General features: G+C 33.9%; 1 protein-coding gene across 4 annotated transcripts in view; it reads left to right on the top strand.

Moving 5' to 3' along the window:
• Nucleotides 1-22,836, top strand: part of LOC137652348 (perlucin-like) — a 55,460-nt gene that overhangs the window by 19,864 nt on the left and 12,760 nt on the right. For 3 of the 4 annotated variants that reach the window (XM_068385703.1, XM_068385706.1, XM_068385702.1), the window contains exon 2: nucleotides 9,918-10,819. In XM_068385703.1, the coding sequence (XP_068241804.1) occupies nucleotides 10,588-10,819 (232 nt within the window). In that variant the 5' untranslated portion in view covers nucleotides 9,918-10,587. Of the gene's footprint in view, nucleotides 1-4,473; nucleotides 4,549-9,917; nucleotides 10,820-22,836 lie in introns of those variants that run through there. The other variant, XM_068385705.1, reaches the window with a different exon arrangement.

Genomic DNA, 22,836 nt, shown 5'->3' with positions numbered 1-22,836 from the left:
CCTTTCAATTTCAACAATACAAGATAAAGAGAAGAAAATTGATGAGATAATGACTGAAATAAAAACATGGATGCAGAGGAAAAAGCTTAAATTAAATGATGATTAAACAGTATGTATGTTTTTTGGCACAACGGTGGCTTTGAAGAATTACCAGTTAATTCAAAGTATGAAAATTGGTGACGCTGATGTTGGAATTGTGCCTGTTGTGAAAAATTTGGGTGTACTGATAGATTGTAATTTGTCAATGAGGGACCAAATAGTGAACACAGTGAAAGTGTGTAACTATCACCTGAGAAACATAGCATTTATTAGAAAATATTTAACAGAGAGAAGTACAAAAATTTTAGTGATGAGTCACGTAATATCAAGGCTTGATGGTTGCAATTCTCTGTACTACAAATTGCCCAATACACTACTAAGAAAGCTTCAAAATGTGCAAAACCGGGCGGCTAGACTGATAAAAGGCATTAAACTACGGGAGAGAATAACTCCTGCATTGATCGATCTACATTGGTTACCTGTTAAGGCTAGAATTGAATTTAAGATTTGCTTGTTGACTCACAAAGCACTTACAAGTGATAAGCCTAAATATCTTCGTGATTGCTTGGTCCCTTACCCTCAAGCTACCAGCGCTGCTGTTAGAGTTAGACATGCTGATGACCCACATAGACTATTCGAAATTAGTGTGAATCATGCAATAGGAGGAAGAACGTTCAGTTATGCTGCACCGAGACTCTTCAACGACCTTCCACTTGATGTCAAGAATAGCAAAAATGTGGCAGTTTTCAAGAAAAACCTGAAGACTTATCTTTTTAGAAAGTGTTATAATAGTGACCTGAAAACTATTAAGCCTGAACACAAATGCTAGCGAAATAACTGATAAGATACAGAGCAAAATATTAACTGGAAAGAAATTACTTTCACACACCAAGGCCCGCCTGAACAGACTTTTAGTGTCTGATGGAGGGCGAGAAATAAACCCGTAAAAGTAAAAAAGTAAAAAGTAAAGTAAGGTTAGCAAAGACGGAAGAAATAGGCTAATCGTGCGTAGTTAATTACAAATGACTAACAGTATGATATGGATAAACATAATTGCCAAATTTGGCTAGCTCATTCAAAATAATTTTTACCACTTGTGGAAATTTTCTCCAAATCATAAGGACCATGAGCGAAGCCTAAAACGGTTTTGTAGGCATGATCGAGTCTTACATAGCTAGAAAGTTTTTGAACAGAGCTTGACAAATTTTAAAACTCAAGCTTAGATAGTCACTGACTTTATGAAAATAAGCATATAGTAAAAGACTCAATAAAATCTTAGAGCTCATGAATCAAGGCCAGGTCGCCAAAGATCTCATGTCAATCACGTAGTTCATGGAAAAAGCTAAAATGTAATAGAGCCCATCAACAAAGTGTAGACGATCATAAAGCTCATGAACTAAGCGTAGAAATGCACATAAATAATGAGTAATGTCTGGAAGGTTATACAGACTATGGAAAAGCCTGGAAACTCAGATGTAATGAAAATCCTGAGAAAGTCATAGAACCATTGAGCAAATTATAGAAAGCAATCGCTCTTAGTAAAAACTCACGTACATATACTTATAGAGCTTTTAAACAAACCTATTAGAGTACTGGATCTAAGAAAAAGTCCTGAAAGGCTTCCACAGCCATACAGATAATACAATATGTTTTTAGCCATAACGCTCGTGATCAAAGCCAAGATCCCTCACAATTACAGACGAACACTTAAGGGGCCCATACACGTTCAAAAAAAGCGTCAAAATTTTGCATCAAAATTTTTATATCAAAATTTTGATGCAAAATTTGAGTGTGTGTAGGACGTTTTGATGTCAAAATTTTGCTTCAAATCTTTTTTTGACATCAAAACGTCCTACACACACACAAATTTTGCATCAAAATTTTGATGCAAAATTTTGACGCTTTTTTTTGAACGTGTACAGGCTCCTTTAAGGGGCCCATACACGTTCAAAAAAATCGTCAAAATTTTGCATCAAAATCTGCATCAAAATTTTGATGCAAAATTTTGACGCTTTTTTTGAACGTGTACAGGCTCCTTTAAGGGGCCCATACACGTTCAAAAAAATCGTCAAAATTTTGCATCAAAATTTGCATCAAAATTTTGATGCAAAATTTTGACGATTTTTTTGAACGTGTATTTAAGCCTATTTCATGAAATAAACTTGAACGTTATAACGTCTATGAATAAAACTTTAAAACATATAAGCTCATGACCTGAGGGTTGATATTGAAAAAAAAAAGCTCGTAAACAAAGTCTTGAAAGTCTTCTTAAGTCTGCAGCTTACAAGTTCCTAATAACGTATGTCAATATAAGGTTGCAAGCACCCTATCCGACCGCAGAATCAAGTGTTTACTCTAAACCGATTGTAGAGACACGGTATAATTCCAGTCGATATATTCACTGAGTCTGGCAAACAAGAACTACGCAACTTATGCAACTTAAGTTATCGTTAGAGAAAATGAATTCATGACACTGAGCATATTGGAAACGTCCCTACCTGGTGATTTGCCGGTCTGAGGTTATACTCACGCTCAAGTTCGATAGTTTCTTGTAGTGTCTGCAACCTCACCTGGTCTTAGCTTTGATGGAGAGGGAGCTTGGTGGCTGATCATATGTGTACTTGGTCAGTCTCTAGGGCATTGTTCTGGTGACCAGAGGAATGTCACTATCTCTGCCAATCATGAGGGGCCTTTAAACGGCTTTGATGTTTCCTTTATTTACTTAGTAACTTACTCCACCGTTGGCTTTGGGCCTATTTATGACCCCTCTCCGCTTGTGCGACCGTTATGATTTGTTAGAAGTTTCGATATTGATAGATCTTATTGTTTTAAGTCCAGGAAGGTTAATCCTACTCTCAACCACCCTCTTTAAAAAAGACATCGGTACCGACATGAATGTTATTACTTACAAAGAGAAAAATATACTTTGGAAAAGCGGAGACAACATTCTGCTAAGTTTTGTATAATGTATATAAAGAGGCTAATGCTAATTTTTTGCACATGTGTTTTTGGGAGCATACACCTGTAAAGGGAATCTACTTATATATATATATATATATATATATATATATATATAGATATAGATATAGATATAGATATAGATATAGATATAGATATAGATATAGATATATATATATATATATATATATCTATATATATATATATATATATATATATATATATGTATGTATATATATATATCTATATATATATATATAGATATATATATATATATATCTATATATATATATATATATATATCTATATATATATCAATATCTATATATATATATATCTATATATATTTATATATATATATATATATATATATATATATATATCTATATATATATCTATCTATATATATATATATATATATATATATATATATATATATCTATATATATATCTATATATATATATATATATATATATATATATCTATATATCTATATATATATCTATATATATATCTATATCTATATATATATATATATATATATATATATATATATATATATATATATATATATATATATATAAATTTTGTAGTACATATAATTGCAATGAGCAATTATCCCACAGGTTACCCTAGAAAACTAGGTAATGTGCTTCCAAGAGGCCTCTTTTCGCGTCAAAGAATTCACTTGCGTATGTAGGGATGAATTGCGAGAGTTACAAGCACCGTAATGCTTTCAATAAACCAAAATGTGAGCAAAATATCTCATAAATTTTTCCTATAAAGTTTCTCTTGCAAATCGACGCATTTTCAACTCACGTCTGTGGACGCTTTCGTGCGATTTGAGTAAAAATACCCACATAAGAAAGCAAGTACAAATACGTCACGCTTTTTAATCTCTTATGGGAAAATATCCGCACTAAATTTAAATATAGATGGCGTGATACTCTTAGTATTTTTAATGGGAAAGTTTGAATTATTTGATTTGGAAATCGCACCGATGAGGTGTTAATGTGAGGTCTCGCTAAATTCGCGTAATTCCGTTCTCCTCAAATTCATAGAAAGTGATAAGAAATTCCTCGCGCTTCTTTCAATTTCGCTAACGCTTCACTTGTCTTAAGAAAACCACGATGTCAATTTATAGATATTAGAGGACCGTGCACGGCCAGGTGAGAACGCGCTGCGCGGTCCATTGACATGGGGGAGAAAACTCTCAATTAAATTCCCCGCTAACGTAGTCACCGGAATCGCTTTCTCTGAGAAGACGGCAGCAGACGGAGCCTCGCGGGGGATTTTGCAAGACTTGGGGTGGGAGGTGGGGGGGAGGCTTAAGAAGATAGTTTGGTTGGTTGAGGCGGGAGATAGGTGTTGAAAGGGCGTGGCCTTTGAGCATGCGGGAGCCAAGTGTCAAGGAGACTACTTTTTATTCTGAGAACTTGTGGTAGGAGTTGCATTCGACTCCGGGAATGCGCAACGGTACAGTCGACTTCTACACCTCTCCTTACGAGAAGACTGAAGCTTAGCAACGAACGAACGATTCGGACAGTAGTGTACTGTGTGTTTTTTTTTCAAGTGCATTGTTATGATAATACGTTATAAGAGTGCTATTTAGTTGTTTACATACTTTTGACTTGTTACCTAGCGGTGGTTTTAATTGACTTAAAAACTAAACATTACCAAATTCTGTTATGTTATTGTTCACTGGATGTATTTGTTTGTAAATGATATCATATACAACAGTGCTTTACATTATTGATGCTCTAAATTTGCTAACGTAATTATAGCTTTAGTTTAACACCAATAATTGTTACTGAAACAAATTGGTTTAATTTCAGTAGATTTTACCGCTATAATTTCATGATTGTTCATACGTTCTTACGTTGGGAACACAAAATAGATTTCCATAGAAATATATATATATATATATATATATATGTATATATATATATATATATATATATATATATATATATATATATATATATATATATATATTTACAGAAATGGTTGGAATTTACAGATTGTATTTGTTGACGTTCCCGAGGGCGTTGGTACTTGAGGAGATTTTTCTATTGCGCTGGAAAAGTAACTCCTGAAATGAGCCATTGAAACACCGCAAGTCATTTAACTTTGTAGACTGTGATCGTATTGGGGCCCCTCCTGGTCCCTGTCTTGCAACATCAAAATTTAATATCAATGAATCTTCAATATGCCGAGTCTGTGGACTCCCTACTCAGGTGTGGCTGCGTCGTTTCTTGCTTACTGTTTCTAATTCAGGGACTCGCATTTTTAACAAATCCGTGATTTCTGAAAAAAAAAACTGCCCTGATTCAGATGAAGCACCGTCATAAATATTATATCCCAAGTGGTCCTCTATCAAAATCAGGTGGGTTATTTCGGGGCCTTCTCAACCATGAAATCACCCCTTAGCTCCTGGACTATCTAAAGAATTCCAACCAGCAGGAAAGGAATTAAAAAAAAAGAAACACGTTTAACCGAGAACTTAAAAAATAATTATTTTTCGAGTTCACTCGATGGGGCATTGATAGTATTTGTTTACCATTAGGCTATTAGTTTAAGGTTACTGGATTCACTGCCTCTTACGTTAGTCACCTTAGGCTAATCAGAGTATCTACACCTTTCGTTCGATTTCGCCAAAGGAGATTATTGTATAAAAGACAGCATGTATTGTATAAACGACACAGCACTTCAGTTTTTGCAAAATGTCTGTTCCCGATTCTTTGCATCCAAGCTCATTATTTTGTTCGAGGTTAAGTCCGGAGGTCCTTCACATTTCCCATTCCCTTTTTTTGGATTCATTCGGGATTGGGTTAGATAATAAAAATTTATGAAAGCTAAAGGTAATTACCTATACCAATTATGGCCTCTTAAAGAAAACTACACGCACGCACTTGCATGGATCCTAATCATATATATATATATATATATATATATATATATATATATATATATATATATATATATATATATATACTTGATGCAGTTATCCTTAAAATGAAACTATAAAAGTGGACAGCAAACAGAGAAACGGCAAGGACGGGAATAAATCGCTAGCAGTGGAGAAATTATAAAATGGTCAAAGTTTTTTTAGGAAATCATGAGACGACGTTGTAAGAATTAATAAATGTAGATATTTAAAATTGAATCAGTTCTCTAACGTCATGCTTAAGGATATGAGAATGAATGTACTTGCTGGAGACAATTCTAAAGAGAAAGAAAAAACTTGAAAAGAACTATCAATAATTTATGATAATGTATGATGGAGATAAGAGTAAGAGTAGGTCTTAACCAGTACTCTGAGGTTGTAGATTATAACTCATTTTAATATTATATATATATATATACATATATATATATATATATATATATATATATATATATATATATATATATTGTGTGTGTGTATATATGCCTACATACACTGTTCATTTGCCATATATGGACAACTACGGTAAATGTTTCGAACAATACACACATGGGTGATTTTTAAACTTTGAGCGAATTTTCCCCGCAAACTGAAGTTTGAAATTCCAGGCATCAGTTTAGAACTAGACTTTTTAGGACTATGGGTCATTTTTTCAAACAAGAACTACAGTAGTCGTAAGAATATCTGCCACATCTGAATGTGTGTGTGTGTTTTTTAAGAGCCTATGTGAACTTAAGAAGCAACATTTCTAAAGAATTTCCTTGCGATAGTTACCCTTTTTAAGGGATGATAAATGCTACTATTGTCTATAAAGTAAAGGTCAATGTGACTGTCAACCACATACCCTTTACCAGCCAAAAGGAAGTGAAATGAGAAAAAAAGGAAAATATGATTGACACCAAAACAAGATATAGTTCAATAGATGGAATGTAATTAGACTGGGGAGAACAGACGTAGGAAGTTTTAATGCGTGACACTACAGACAAACAAAAAATCTAACGAGAATGACCCATTCCAGCGGAATTTGTGTATACCTTTAATCTTTCTCTAGGTCTTGTTGATTACTTTGTCTCCTGCTAGTGAAGCTTTTACTAACGATGTTATTTTATGGACTGTGGGCTACGTAATTTTCCTGCTTGCAGTCATTATATTCTGGAAAAAAATATATTATCTATTTCTTTCTAGATCCAATAGCTAGTTCTTAAAGCTACTTTCAATGCTTAAAAATGCTGTCATGCAATGCATTTATTGATTTTATAATTTTTTCAAAGAAAAACCTTGATGAAAATAACAGTAAGTCCAAATTCGGACTGAGATATACGCATGAGATCGGTGATGAAAAGCACGTTTCTCGTATCATTCTTCGAACAATTTGAGAAGAAAAAAAAGAAGTGGATAAGTGAAATGAGCATCACACACCCAAGGTCATTACCGAAGATTCTTTTTTATGCAACCACTAATTAGGTCCATGCAAGAGGATACAGCACCGAATGACCACAATGGAGCCCACTTGTAACAACCACCTGATTGGACTGAACGTTAGAAACGCAACGTTTAGAGACAAAGTTACTAAACCGCAACATTTGAGGAAAAAGTGGAACTTAGATTTCACTGCCGATATGTGCTTAAGAATGGCCACCAGTGACGGAAGATAAGCTAGAGGAGTTGCAGTTTTAAATAATTACTATTAGCAGAAGTTAGTCTATTTACCATGGAGTCCCTTTGAGGAAAAGTTGACTTTTTGACAGTATTATTTGGAAGAGTTGCAATTTAGTTTTGTTATATGTTGAGTTTTCTTCTAAACAGACTTACTGTTTGGAGACGTAGCCTTTTAAACAACTTTACGTATTGCAAAAGTTCTCTTTTAAGAGAGCCTTAACATGGGAGTAGTGTTTTAAACATTTTTACTACCTCGAGAAATTACTTATTGGATCTGCTTTATAAAGCTTCCTTCTAAACGGTTACTATTTGGGTAACTTGACTTTATTGCTTGTAGGAGCTGTCTTTCAAACAAGCTTACGTTGGAAGTGAAACATTGACTCGAAATATGAACTACTTTTGAGTTCCTTATATACTGCACGTCTTCACACACAGAATAGGGCATGGAGCTATGAAAAACTTACATTTCTTTTAATACTTCAAACATGGTACATTTATAAGTAACAGGATGCTACTCCAGTAGCCTACAGATTCCTGCAAGAAAAAATATTCAGCGTTATTGTAAAAAGGAAGCTCGTGTATATTTTTTGCGATTAAACAATTCATGAATCGTTTGGTTTAGTATGTCAGAGACCTGCTTGAGAGGGTTTGGGAGGAAAATGAAAAAAAAAATCGTGAGAATCACAACCATTAATATACATACAAGTTACGTGACCGAAACCAGTTACGTAGACCAATGAGGAAAAAGGCACGCAAAGAAAAATATTCTGAGATTCAACCTATGCAAATATTCTTTTATGATGTTACAGATATATTATATATTATCTGCTGCTTCAGAAATGAGAATATGGTGTGCGTTTTATATGGTTGTTGTAGATATTTTTTTAAGGCCTAAAGGCTACTCATGTATGGTAGAGGCAAGGGGCAGTGGCATTGCCCTATCAAGGAGGACAATGCCCCAGAGACAGACCATATTACATAGGATTAGCGCCCAAGCTCCCTCTCCACCCAAGGTAGGAACAAGGAGGGCCAGATAATGGATACTGATGACTCAGCAAGTAGACCTATAGGCTCCTCCAAACACCCCATCCTTAGCTCACAAGGATGGTGAGGTTGAAGCGACCAAAGGAACTAACGAGTTTGCGCGGTACTAGAACCCCAGTCTGGCATCAACAGGCAAGGACACTACTACTACGTGAATTTTTTTTTCAGCATTTTACAGCCATTAACGAGGCTATTTAATAGAAAAATCCCGTGACGATTTCCGATCAGCTGCAAATTAAGTTTGTTATTGAATTTCAGTTTGTGTTTTCACTTGTAAACTTTCCTCTCGATTTCTAAACTTTTGCAACTGGCAAATTCAGATGTGAAACGGGTGACAAACCGCGAAATTCTCGTGACCCTCTGAGAGGGGCATGAAAATGGGGTCTCCTCATTCCAAAAATGACATAGACGACCCTGGGCGAACTGCAGTACCAACAGTCAGTCAGTCAGTTATTCAGTCAGTCAGTCAGCCAGTCAGTCAGTCAGAGTCTGGTACTGAGCATGACTCATTTACCCAGAAGCCTTGCAATCAGGATGAAACTCTTCCATCTCGAGTCATAACAGATTTTAAAATTATATTTGAGGACTTCTGAAAAAGCTTGCATTCCCAATGAGTTTTTAGTTTCGTCCATACATTCCGAGTTTGGTCTATTATTTCAGTTCTACGTTATTGATTATTAAAAAGGATGAAGTAATTTCAGCGACCAGCGTTTCTATCCCAAGTTTATGTTCTGATTATCGATTATTTTGATTTTCATCATTATTATTTTTATTCTTTAAAAATTATCATCATCATCATCGTCATTATTATTATTATTATTATTATTATTATTATTATTATTATTATTATTATTATTATTATCATCATCATATGTACAAATGCATTGAAATGGCATAAACACTATCTGAGAGACTAATGAGAAAAACAGAGAATATATACATAAACGGAATTAGTAATGTTACGACCAACAATCACTATTTTATTAAATATCGAACATTCAAAATACCAGCAAATTTAACACTTGGCATCAAATCTCTCAGTTTTCGAATAATACTTAATGATGTGTTTACAATACACGCACGTACACACTTCATTAATTCATATTCAAATAAAGTTTATTTCGTTTGGTCTCCAGCCAATCCCCCATCAAATTTCTCTGAACCACAAATAACTTGTTTTTTTCCTTTTAAATATCCATGGACAAACAAACAAAAAAGTCGAATATAAAAGTGCAATTTATTTCTAACATTTTTTCTTTTTCTTTCCAGTAAACAGTCTCGAGTTCTTCGGTCTACGAGAGAGAGAGAGAGAGAGAGAGAGAGAGAGAGAGAGAGAGAGAACCCTATAGCCGAGCACCTGAAGGAATCACCTGTCGTTATTTGCTTCGGAGTTGTTTTCTCAACTAACGAATGGCTCATTAAGTTCTCAATACTGACCACGCATGTAATCTACCCACGAGAGGTGGTGATCTGTACACAGGTGGAAAAAAGGGAAAAATACTAGTGGATGTCTTCAACGGTCCAGTGCAAATAGATTTATAACTGTGATGTCATGTTAAGCATTCTGGAGCGCGAGTGAAAATGGTGTGGCAGTCACTCAAAACAATTATCTTATTATATTATGTGGCTTTTTCTGCTTGCGTGGGTTCATAGAAAACTGTAAACGAATTATTTATTTACACTAGTGTGGTTTCTGAAAGTCTAGAGCGTGATAGAAAAACTGCGATGCTGTAAAAAATTTATTTGGTCATCAAGCGAAATTTTCACACCATAACTTTCATTGTGAATACATATGATCATTACGCAGTTATACTTTGAATAATGACTCTATCTGTTATGTGACGTCGATTGAAAGGCGAAAGAAACCGAAAGCAAAATTACCCAGAAGCATCTTCAGGCAGATCACGTACGATAAGTTGATCTTCGTGACGATCACACAATGGCGCCAACTCTATCAGGTGTTCTCCGTGGCTTCATCCGCCCCAAGTTTGATATTCGTTTACCTGATATAAACTCTATGATGTCCGCCAGGGAGGCAGAGGAGCGGCTTGACAGAAGTGGTGGGCGCATCCAGAAACGAATTGGTTTACGGTGTAAGAAATTGCTGTTGGCAACATTCATCATGGCGGTTTGCTTGACCTCTGTCGATGCCAAGAAAAAGGAATACACAAGTAAGTGGATGCCTGGAATTCTGTTGTTGTAACCGTGGAATGTACTTATATTGTTACCGGATTATATTTCTCATGATATGTTAACAAAGTGGATGGCTAGAATTCCAAATTTCCATCGTACAATGTTTTTTTTTTTTTTTTTTTAATTATTTTAAGTAAGATGTTCTTAGAATTCTGTTTTTAAAATACTTTTAAATTCTTCCCATATTAATCTAAATGAAATTAATATATAGAATCCAGTTCAAGCATCTCTAAAGTATTTTTGGATTCCTCATCTATAATTCATTCTGTAAATGTGTTGCAGCAACTGAAAAATGCTTTTAAATTCCTTGTTCGAGTAATTCAAACTAAGACAGTGATTTGGGATTTTGAATTAACAGCTGTAGAAGACTGTATTCTTGCCAAGTTAAACCTTAACTGATGCCCGGGATTTTGAAGAAGGTTTTGAATGTTCTTGAATTCTTGACGAGACCATTCTCGGGTAATCTGATGCTTGAAATTCAATTTGAAGTAATTTGAAGCCTTGAGTTCTGTTGTTTGCAGCTGCGGGAATCTCTTGTAATCCTTATCAGATGACATCTTCTCACACCATCTGTTCCAAGACATAACTATATCTTGTTTTCTCATCCGGTTGTTCGTTAATCGCATCTTTCGAAAGTAACCACACAACCTTAATAGATTTGAGCTTTCCTGGCTTTGGTGTAAAATACTTATCTTAGGATGTATACGTCTGCTTGGAAGTTTCCGAAGATCAATTTTAGACCGAATAACGAAGAAACTTATGTTTCAACGCCTGCTGGCATTTACAGGTGGTCATCCACCCTCATATTCTATGTTTCTACGTAGTTAGTACATTATATTCATACATATAGTAATGCACATACGTTTTAAACTGATGAATCTTAGGACGTATCGAAGAAAATTGGCAATTAATAGGCTTCTCATCTTATGTGATGACTAATTATCCATTTTAAAGATTACAGAAGTGAGAGAAATACACCCGTAGGGAGTGGTACGGGAGACTAATAGTCTACTGTATATTGCTTTAATTATGAATTATCTATTCTTCAATTTTCCTTTTTAAAATGTTCTCAGTGTCAGGTTCTCATTACTAACGACAAGGAGCTTATGTCTTGGTGTGGTTTCATTGTTTGTTGGTAAGCATTTTGATACGAAAAGTTAAGCGTCGATTTCTTAAGAAAATCTCATCGAAGATAGACCTGGTCACTGTAAATCAAATAACATTTAAAATTTGGGATAAATCTGACTATATATATATATATATATATATATATATATATATATATATATATATATATATATATATATTATTTTTTTTTCTTTTTGAGGTGGAGGCGACGTAGATTGCTCTGCCTTCTGGGTGGTTTGCTAATTACAGTAGCATTTCCCACCAAGTTTGGTTTTTATATAATGGACGTTTAAACTTATAAATGCTATTTAATCTGTGGGTGTTTCAGCAAACATCTGAGAGAGAGAGAGAGAGAGAGAGAGAGAGAGAGAGAGAGAGAGAGAGAGAGAGAGAGGGAGAGAGAGGGAATTATGGCAGATGCTCATGACTGGTACTGTGGTCTAGCGGTTAACACCCTGGAAAATGGAACTGGTGGCCCCTACATTCCATTTTTATTTTCTTAATTAAGGGAAAGTTTTCTTGTTTAAGATTTACATATAAAGTTATATGATCCTGGATCACCTTTATGATTATGATTTTCTCTTAGGAAAACCTGTCAAAATGATAGTTATTAGATATCATGTTAACGAATCTAGAAATTACTCTGATGCCTTGTTAATGCAAGGCATCAAAGTGATAACGAGGGGTCTTGTAAAAAGTGAAAGCAACAAACTCGTCGAGTGATGTTAATATGAATTCATAACATTACCAATTAGATTTCTAATACTTGAACAGGGAAATGAATTAAATGTTATTATTACAATTTTCATTATTATTAGCAAATCTGGAAACTTAGTTGTGAAAGCAGATGGTAGAATTTTAAAGTCAGTAAGGCATGAATCATGGAGAAACTTGACATAAGAAATTAGATGTCGACTGTCTTGAAATAAATACGAATGGTGAATTATTTCTGCTGTACATAATTTTCAAATCCGATCAAAATCCTAATTGAAATTCTTCCAATGAATCTTTAGTCGATCCTTGTCTAGTCCTCTCGGATTGGTTTTTAGGTATCTAATGGGAAAACCCAATGAAAAGGTCCTTTCTTTTACATAGCGGCAGCCAGAAATATTTTAGATATCTACATGACCTGCAACTGAGACAAAGATAAATTGAGAAAAACGGTTTACCTCTCTCGGTCTGTATTTATCTCTCTCTACCTTTCACTTGGTGTGGAACAAACAACTATTTCCAAGTCAGAACCAACGTCATGAAAATGAATAGTTAATTCAAACAATGACCTCTAGGAAGTAATCCCTCACCTCGACTTGATGAAGCTATTCAGAGGTATTCTCTCTCTCTCTCTCTCTCTCTCTCTCTCTCTCTCTCTCTCTCTCTCTCTCTCTCTCTCTCTCTCTCTCTCTCTCTCTCTTGTATTTAACATAAATCTAACTTATTTCATGCATATAAAGTGTGCAGTCCTGTTCACCAAAGAAGACTTATGACCAGCTTGAACACTAATAATTGAAAGAAGATAATTTCCCTGTGTAACGATTACAAAGCGACTAAACAGGCAGCTGTAATTGATGGTTCAAAAGGCCACTAATTGCCTGTTCGTGTGCATCTGTGGTTAATGTAGATCCGGTCCTGATTTTGAGTTATTAAGGAAATGGAACTTGGTAATTCGTCCTCTTGCTTTTCACAGATCTTCGGAGGAAATTTTTGCTCAACTTGAAATACTTATGACGTCTTTGTTAGCATTCCTATTATTATTATTGCTATCAGTTATATTAGTATTAGTAGAGGTGGTAATAGTGTGAATAAATTTTACGTTAATTATATTTTATTGATATGATTAAAATCTATATTATGAGTTTTATCGAAGCAGTTCCTCTCTCGTGACGTGGAATGCGAACTTGCCGGCTTTCTCAAGCTTTCAATTTTGTGTTCATGCATATATCGAGACGTTATTTTTATTATTATTATCAATGTCTGTTGTTGTTATTGATAAATTGTTGTTATTATTCGATATATGTCAACACTTTTATATAACAAGCGCGTTTCCACATAATAAAACGTCAACGCCCCAAAATGTTGACGGGAAAAAGGGCGAGGATAGCAATTAATAGAAATGGAAAGGATGATTAAATATCCAGCTGAATGTATCTTAAAACATATGTAATGGCAGAATAGTTCAGGAATGTTGACGCTCTTTTAAAAGGCACAAGACACGCAGTGCTGTAATTATCCCCAAAGGCTTCAAGCTTCATTGAACACCTTGATATCCGCCAACGTCCCTCCCCCACCCCACCCGCCAATTTAACTTTCTCCTTTCGTAGAACTGATTGCAATAATATTAAAAATGAAGTATATAATACATAGTTATAATATTTGAAAATAAAAAGATAAGAAAAAGTAGCATGGATTCTTGGTATTGCTGGGTCCCTAGGCTTCAACCTAGTCAGCCTTATGGATGATGCGCCACTGATGACATACCCGGCCTCACCCTTGAAGGTGATGACCCGAAACAAGATGAAAGAGGGAAATTGGTCGCATGGTTAAATTCTTACTTAAAAATGAAAGAAAATGTCGTTACTGAATCGTAAATCAAGCATTACAAGTCTAATTTGAGAAACAATGGGTTGCAGCAATGCACGATTAAACAACGGATATATTCAGCATAACAGGTTGTGGTTTGGGATCACCATGAGTCAAATCTATCATGGCAGAATTGTCAAGACAAATAGGGCTATAGATTCCATATTTATTTGCTTTTACATGACTCGTGCTTATACAACTTTATCACTTAATGTAATAAAATTCGCTGAAGGTAAAAAGAATAGTAAAAATATTTCAAAAGCGCAAAAATGCAAGGAAACAGATGAAAAAATTTGGTGGGATTATTTATATCAAACATATGCAGTTACAAGAACATATCTATCACTCTGTATTAAACTTATCTATTCAATCCCTACTACTGGCAGTCATCTCTTTATTATGCAGAGAGAGAGAGAGAGAGAGAGAGAGAGAGAGAGAGAGAGAGAGAGAGAGAGAGAGAGAGAGAGAGAGAGAGAGAGAGAGAGTCTTGGTACTGGATGTTGAAAGCCTCTTTTATATAAAGAGGAATTAAGAAAGCTCAAATTTCTAAGATGTTACATTGTGTGAATGCTTGTGTCATGGATTTCAAATGTTATTCTAACTCTTACTATTTTTGTTATAAATGTTCTCCCATATGCACCCCATTATTCATCTGCGTATAATACTTTTATTACTCTCTAGCCTTTGACTTTACTCATCATTCCATTGAATCTTTCGTCACTGCCATTCTACGTTTCACAAGCGTTACTAGGTCGATTAGGTAACAACAACCTTCCAGTTTTGCGTTCAAAGTACGGGTTGCGTCGGAACTCTGACCTGTGGGCCACAGGTCTTCCTCTGGTTTCTTTAATGAATAGGGCACTCTGAAGAATCAACAGATTCTCTCCGTTCACTTTGTCTATTCTTTAAGGCTTTCGAAATCTAATTTGCAGTCGTGACAGCGTTAGGCAACTTATTACTAAATGTGGATGCTTAGATACCTTTTTTAGTGCTATACAATCATGACTTTCAAAATTGTTCTTGTTTCTTTTGTTCATTAAGCGTGGTGTTGGAATTTTTGGCCTCCAAACTAATCTTGCAAGTTGGAGAATAAACTTTTAGTGGGCAAATGTTAAACAGTATTTCCTGAGTAGATTTTGGTAAATTTGTTTTATGAATATTATGAAGTCTTAATTCTGAAAATTACATAGCTACTTCGAAGCAACACAAGTCAGTTCAAGCGAATACTCATTAGAAGGGTCCATTTAATTTAAAAGAAAATAAATGGAATGGAATAAGTTTTGGAGAAAGGGAGGAATGAGTAAAAAGAAAAAAGAAAAAAGGGATTATACATTGTGCATCTATTCATTTTCATGTTTCTCCGCTTCCCAAAACAATTTCAGTCCCGAAAGATTTATGAGTTAATTGTCATCTCTTTCTATGTAAGGATAAACCAGCTATTATAAATAAGAAGATTGAGAACATTGAGAAAGGCAGAGAATACCACTCTGAGAATAATTAATAAAATTAGACCTATCGAACTAGATGACCCTCGAGTTTGCGACCACTACATATTTTCTCTGGGATTACAATGCCCCATTTTTATTTGTTTATTTTAATGAGGAATATTTTATATTTACTTCATGCTCTTGAATGATTGGACTATCTAACACAAGAAAATTGCTTTTGTATTGTAATAGCGAACTTAAGAGGCTTTTCACAATCAACTTATTTATATACAATTATTTTTAGGATTATAATCATTGATTTGAAATTCAATCTGTCTGCTAATGAAATTTATGGAGTTCTTCATAAATGAGAGGTGAAAGTATGAGTTTACTAAAGATTTCTTATATTGCCAAATACGCTCTTGTTGAGCATAAAATAATCCTTGTCTGACTAAGGCATATGTGATATGGGTCATGAATTAATCAATCAAGAGCGACAAAAGATCTATTGGAGCAAGCGTGAACCACAATGAGCCACATTGAGTCCTAAGAAGGCGACTGAGCGAATGATTTATGTACATTTCGACAGATGGATTTCAGAACTAGCTTCCATCTTAGGCACCTCTCCGTTAGTATACATTTGCAACATAATAATAATAATAATAATAATAATAATAATAATAATAATAATAATAATAATAATAATAATAATAATAATAATAATAATAATAATAATAATAATTATAATAATAATAATAATAATAATAATAATAATAATAATTTATTACTATTAAGAAAAACTTAAGAATTTTTCAGAACTAGCTTCCATCTTAGGCACCTCTCCGTTAGTATACATTTGCAACATAATAATAATAATAATAATAATAATAATAATAATAATAATAATAATAATAATAATAATAATAATAATAATAATTATAATAATAATAATAATAATAATAATAATAATAATAATAATTTATTACTATTAAGAAAAACTTAAGAATTTTTCTTAAATAAATTGAACCTGCACCCCACCAAATTAGATAAAATCTTGTTAATCTTAGGAAGAATATTCTCCTCGACATATGCATCAGTGAAGTTGGTATAATCTTTTCCAGTCTATTTTCCTTATGTTATTGGACACATCCGTGTATTTGGAAGAGAAAAGGATGACGCTAATAGATTATCGAATCAGGTTTTGCATCCTGACGTTTCGTTTATCAATTACTACTAAAGACTCACCAGAGGTTAGCAGTCTCTCTCTCTCTCTCTCTCTCTCTCTCTCTCTCTCTATCACTTGACACGCAATATATATATATATATATATATATATATATACATATATATATATATATATATATATATATATATATATATATATATATATATATATATATATATATATATGAGGATGATAGTGAGATGAGAGTAAATGTGAGCTACAAAGTAAGTGCAGCAAGGAAGGTAGCAGGATTTGTGCAAAATATTTATAATATTCTAAAACAATTTTTGAACAAACCTCCTCAATCGAATTGAGGGGAGGATTTTGAAGTGAATGGAACAGCAAAGGTTTAAGCTATTGAGATAAAATATTTATTTTTTTATTTTTTTGAGACATTAATATATGAATAACTACTGTATTGGAAGTGAATTTCGAGATATGTATATAAATCAATGAAAATTTTAGTGTGATGAAAGGGCGGGTTAGTGTTTTAATATAGTTTTGGTATTTTTAAAGGAACGGAAGACGATAGATTGGTGGAGAAACTAATTTTTCACTTTTTTCTATTCTAGATTCTATTTGGCTTTTCTTTCCATTTTGACAATTTTTCATTTCACTCTGTTTGACTTCTAATTTTTCATTCTATTTCCTTTGACAAATATCTCATCCTCATATCTGGATCTTGTTTTATTTCACTAGGTCATATCTTTTTCTATCCCAGTCTCTTATATCTCAACAGGTTTCCATTGTTTACTCCACTATTACAAAGAAGAAAATTTCCTGGAATACTTTCCTTTTCCGGATGATTACTTTCCTTTCAACGCATCATCGTCTATATCCGTTCATTTGAGTACAAGCGATCACGATAGTTTATCTATACTTGGATTTGTTCCGGGAAATCAACAATCTTCATTTGCTCGAGGAAGATTGAGGACGAACTTTCAAGCAGTGTCTGCTCGAAATGATTTTCTCTCCCATTCGCCGCAGTGCACGATACTCTCAATAGGTTTGTCTCTCCTTTGCTAAGCTCCAGAACTCTCGGCTTGCTGGCGTTTTTCCCATCTTCCATAATCAATATATATTTCCTCTTATGAAAATATTTTCTCTTCACACTTACTTTTATTCGGACCCTGAACTATAATAAGAGCGTTTTTTATGTATGATCTATGGCACTTTGTGCTTTTGTCGATCACATTTTTCCCCTGGAGTTTAAATTTTGAAAAGGACTATTCGGTGAAGCTTTCATCAGCGATGATACATCATGAAAAACAGTCCTTCTATCACCGTCACCCGAGTGAGTTAAGTCTACCTTTACGTTTCTTTAAATCTTTTGTAATGTTCTCCCACCTCCCATCACTTAGCTGGCAAAATGGTTTCAATTCTACCTCATTCGTAATGCCATTAGTATTTTATCCAGAAGAAAAAATTACACGTTCAAGTAATCTTAGATTACAGTTATAAGTACAATAACAGTCACTTTCTATTTTTTCAAGATAATCCTTGCCTATGGTGTTTTAGTGAGCCTTGCCCTATCTTGAATGGTGATTACAAGTCCGTGCTCAAAGACATTCGCAGTTATAGTCTTTACCACGGATGTTGTTGGTCTAGAATCAATTGAGATAGAACAGATCTGCAAGAGGTATTTTCAGTTGTGTTTGAGGCTGAACTCCAACTTAACTGTAATTGTCTTGATGAGCTAATATGACAGGTGTTCTTCCACCCCATGATTCACTTGGTAACGATTAATCGTAAGTAATTTGGTAACCAGAATACAAGGGTCACTATTGCCACCCAACTCATACAAGTAATGCTGAATGAATTTAATACGTAGTGTTACTTTCGAATTCAAATTTTCTTGGTCATAATACTAGAAATACTGGCACCTGGATATTACTCGTAAGTCTTTCTTTATCTCTAGAGGCGTTGTCATTAATTTTAAATGTTTCACATCTAATATTTTTGGACTGCTGTTCTTTTTTCTGAAGATCAGTATCTTCTAAGTAGGTTTTTTTTTTTTTTTAGATGAGATTGCATGAAGTGGTTGTTTCCTTTTGTAGAAGTAGAAACTTAGTTTGCAATTTAATGAGTTAAAAAGGTGCTTGCTCAATTGTTAATTGTAGTTTGTTTTGATAAATAATAATAATAATAATAATAATAATAATAATAATAATAATGATATTGCTAATACAAATACTAATATGGGCTACACAAATCTCTCTCCCTCTCTCTCTCTCTCTCTCTCTCTCTCTCTCTCTCTGTATATATATATACATATATATGTATATAAATGTATATATATACATATACTGTATATATATATATATATATATATATATACATATATATATATACTGTATATATATATATATAGTACAGTAAGCCTCAAAATTGAAATTATATTTTCTACAAGACCATTGTATTGGATTATGAGATATAGAATTAATCTATACGTACCGTATATATAAGAGGAAGTCATTCATTACGATTTTCGCTGGTAAAACATTTGTTCTTATTACGGGAATTGTAGTAAAACATTTCTTAATCCTGAACTAAGCTGAGTTAATAACAAATCAAAATCACAAGTTTAAAGGTTTAAAGGCCCCTCATGAATGGCAGAGGCAAGGGACAGTGACATTGGCCTATATGATCAGCGCCCAAGCCCCTTCTCCACCCAAAATAGGATAAAAGAGGGCCAGGCAATGGCTGCTGATGACTCAGCAGATAGACCTATAAGCTCCCCCAAGCCCCACATCCTTAGCTCACACGAGGGTGAGGTTGCAACGATCAGAGGAACTAAAGAGTCTGAGCTGGACTCGACTCCAGTCTGGCAATCACCAGGCAAGGACGCTACGACTATTGACACAAATTCAACTGATGTCTTTAACAACTCACAAAATACTCTCATGTTGCAAGAGATCACAGTTGAAAGGGGCACGAAGCGATCATCTTGCACAATGAGAGAAAAGCCCTTCGTCTCTGGCAATGGTTGTGGGATTACAATCTATTGTTTCGACCTGATGAAGGTATAATGACGGCCTGCCCTACAGTCTATTATCTACAGTTTATATTTCTTTTTCGCAAGTGCCACAGTACAATTGCTTTCATTACGAAATATTTTTTCATTGCTCTTTACCGGCACGTGGCCTCTTTATATATCCCGACTGAATTAGGCGAATTATTTTCTTTTGCGTAATTCTTAGATGACTTCTTGTACTTACAAGTTACTTATATTACTATTGCGGTTGCTGGTATCTTTACTGAGAAGCGATGGAAAGTAAGAAAGAAAATTGAATGGATATTATGAAAATCGTGACAATACTATTACCTCCACTAACGAAGTTGGAAAGAGGTTATGTTTTATCCCCTGTTTGTGTGTTTTTGTTTGTAATTTGTGTCTGTTTGTGAACAGCTTCCTGGACACAATTTTAATCGTAGAGTAATAAAACTTGGAGGGATTAACTGTTTTGTAAAAAAGCTGGGAATTATTAAATTTTGAAAGTTCATTGTCAAAAGTCAAGGTCACGGGCAAACAAAATGTCAAATTCACGTAATCAGTCATAAGTTTGGACATCGTTGTCACAGAGACTTAAAACTTGGTTCATATTTGAGTTTATGAAAATCCACACCAATTAATACATGTTAGGGTCAAAGGTCAAGGTTTAGGTCGAGCAAAAGTTCGAGAAATAAGCTGCCACGGTGGAGGTCTGTGCTCTACTAAGTGCCCCTCTTTATAGCTGTAGTGCTAGTACTTACCATATATTATAGTAGCAGTGACATTATCAAATAAAATCTTGTTTATACTGGCTTCCACAATAACTATGCTAGATAATAATATTAACTATAGCATATTCACAAACTGTTCATGCTACTCCCACACCCAACTACTAATAACGCAATGATGAATTTATTTACGCTCGTATTCATTTGTTTTATTATCATTACGGTCTCTGTTCTCTTATAAAAGAATAAAGGTTTACATTTAGAGTTACGAATTAATGGCAAGGAAAACGAGCAGTGTCTATCTAAAATAATTCATTTATGAAAAATATAACATTATATAATTAATCAATGACTGAACCTATATACCTTCGTCCGGTCCCTTCCCTCTTTTATGGAACACTTTGTCTTTGTGAGCATATCTGATACTGCCAAGGACAGAAACGCAACAACAGGCACTATATAAATTACATGTTATATTCATATACGATCTCCAAGTATTTTCATATATTAAAATGACTGTATAGTACGGTATTCATAATATCCATCTAATATAAAATGTACATAAAATATACATATATGCATATACATATGCTGTATATATATATATATATATATATGTATGTATGTATATATATATGTATGTATGTATATGTGGGTGTATAACATATATATATATATATATATATACACACACATATATATATATATATATATATATATATATATATATATATACATATATGTATATGTATATGTATAGCATATGTATGTGCATATATGTATATTTTATATACATTATATATTAGATGGATATTATGAATACCGTACTTCATGAAACGAAAATCAATCGATTTAAAGCCAAGTCATTTTAATATACGAAAATACTTGGAGACTGTATATGTGTGTGTTTAGTGTATATATACTTTAATTCCATATCTAGAATGCTGAAACTTCAACTTTTATGATAAAGTATAGCATTTAATTCCTAAAAATACAAAATAATAAAGTAAAATGTAAGACTTTGGAAGAGCAAATCTCACTTTACTTCTGAAAGCGATAAATGAGAGAGGAGAAGACAGGAAACAGCCTCTGTTAAACGCCGAAATCTGGAGGGTGAGAATTGAAGACATACAAAAGTAGAACAGACCTCTAATTCGTTCTCACGTTGTTTGAATAGTTGGTGATTAGCTGCCTTTCATTTGAGAATCGTAAGGAGTCACTTGAAATCAGTCCCGGTTTTGGAAAGACTGATGCGATTAGTCAAGACTGCAAATCCTGATGAATTAATTTTCTTAATTTGTTGGTGAGAAACAGACTTTATCGACATCATTTTATGTAAAATACTTCTGCATTTTTCCAGCCCTCCTATAACCTCAAACTATGTACTCAATTACTACTACTTTTAATACTGTTGTTATTCCAACTTCAAATGGTTAGTCAGGGCTCTTTAAGACCTTAAAAGTAGGTATTTATTTCCATAAAACTATTACTAGACTGCTCTTTCTGATCTCAGCATGACCCGAAAATTTATTTACGACTACTACAACTGGCATTTTCCGGCCTCATTACCAACCAATACCTGTGTATTTATTTACATCTGCTAGACATCATCAGCCAAGCGGCTTCCAGAGGTAGACGATGCTCTGGAGAAATCACTGAATGTTCCTTTGCCAGTTATGCAAATACAGGTGTTTCCGTGGTGAATAGGGTCTCTGGGTCAGTACCTTTAACCAGTGGTGGAGAACAAGGGATGTTATGTTTTTTTTTTATCTTTTTGTCTGTTTTGTGAATGCCGTTTTGGTAGATTTAACTCAGATTTTATTTTCATGGTACTGATGTTGCTATTTCTTTATGTATAGAGTAATTTGCTTGCTGTTTCTTGTATATTTATGTATTGGTCGCTTTCTTTTTCTAGATG

Source organism: Palaemon carinicauda, chromosome 13 (assembly GCF_036898095.1).
Source record: "Palaemon carinicauda isolate YSFRI2023 chromosome 13, ASM3689809v2, whole genome shotgun sequence".
NCBI lineage: Eukaryota > Metazoa > Arthropoda > Malacostraca > Decapoda > Palaemonidae > Palaemon > Palaemon carinicauda.
The sequence above is the reverse complement of the archived record's forward strand: the minus strand, read 5'-3'. Positions and strand labels throughout refer to the sequence as shown.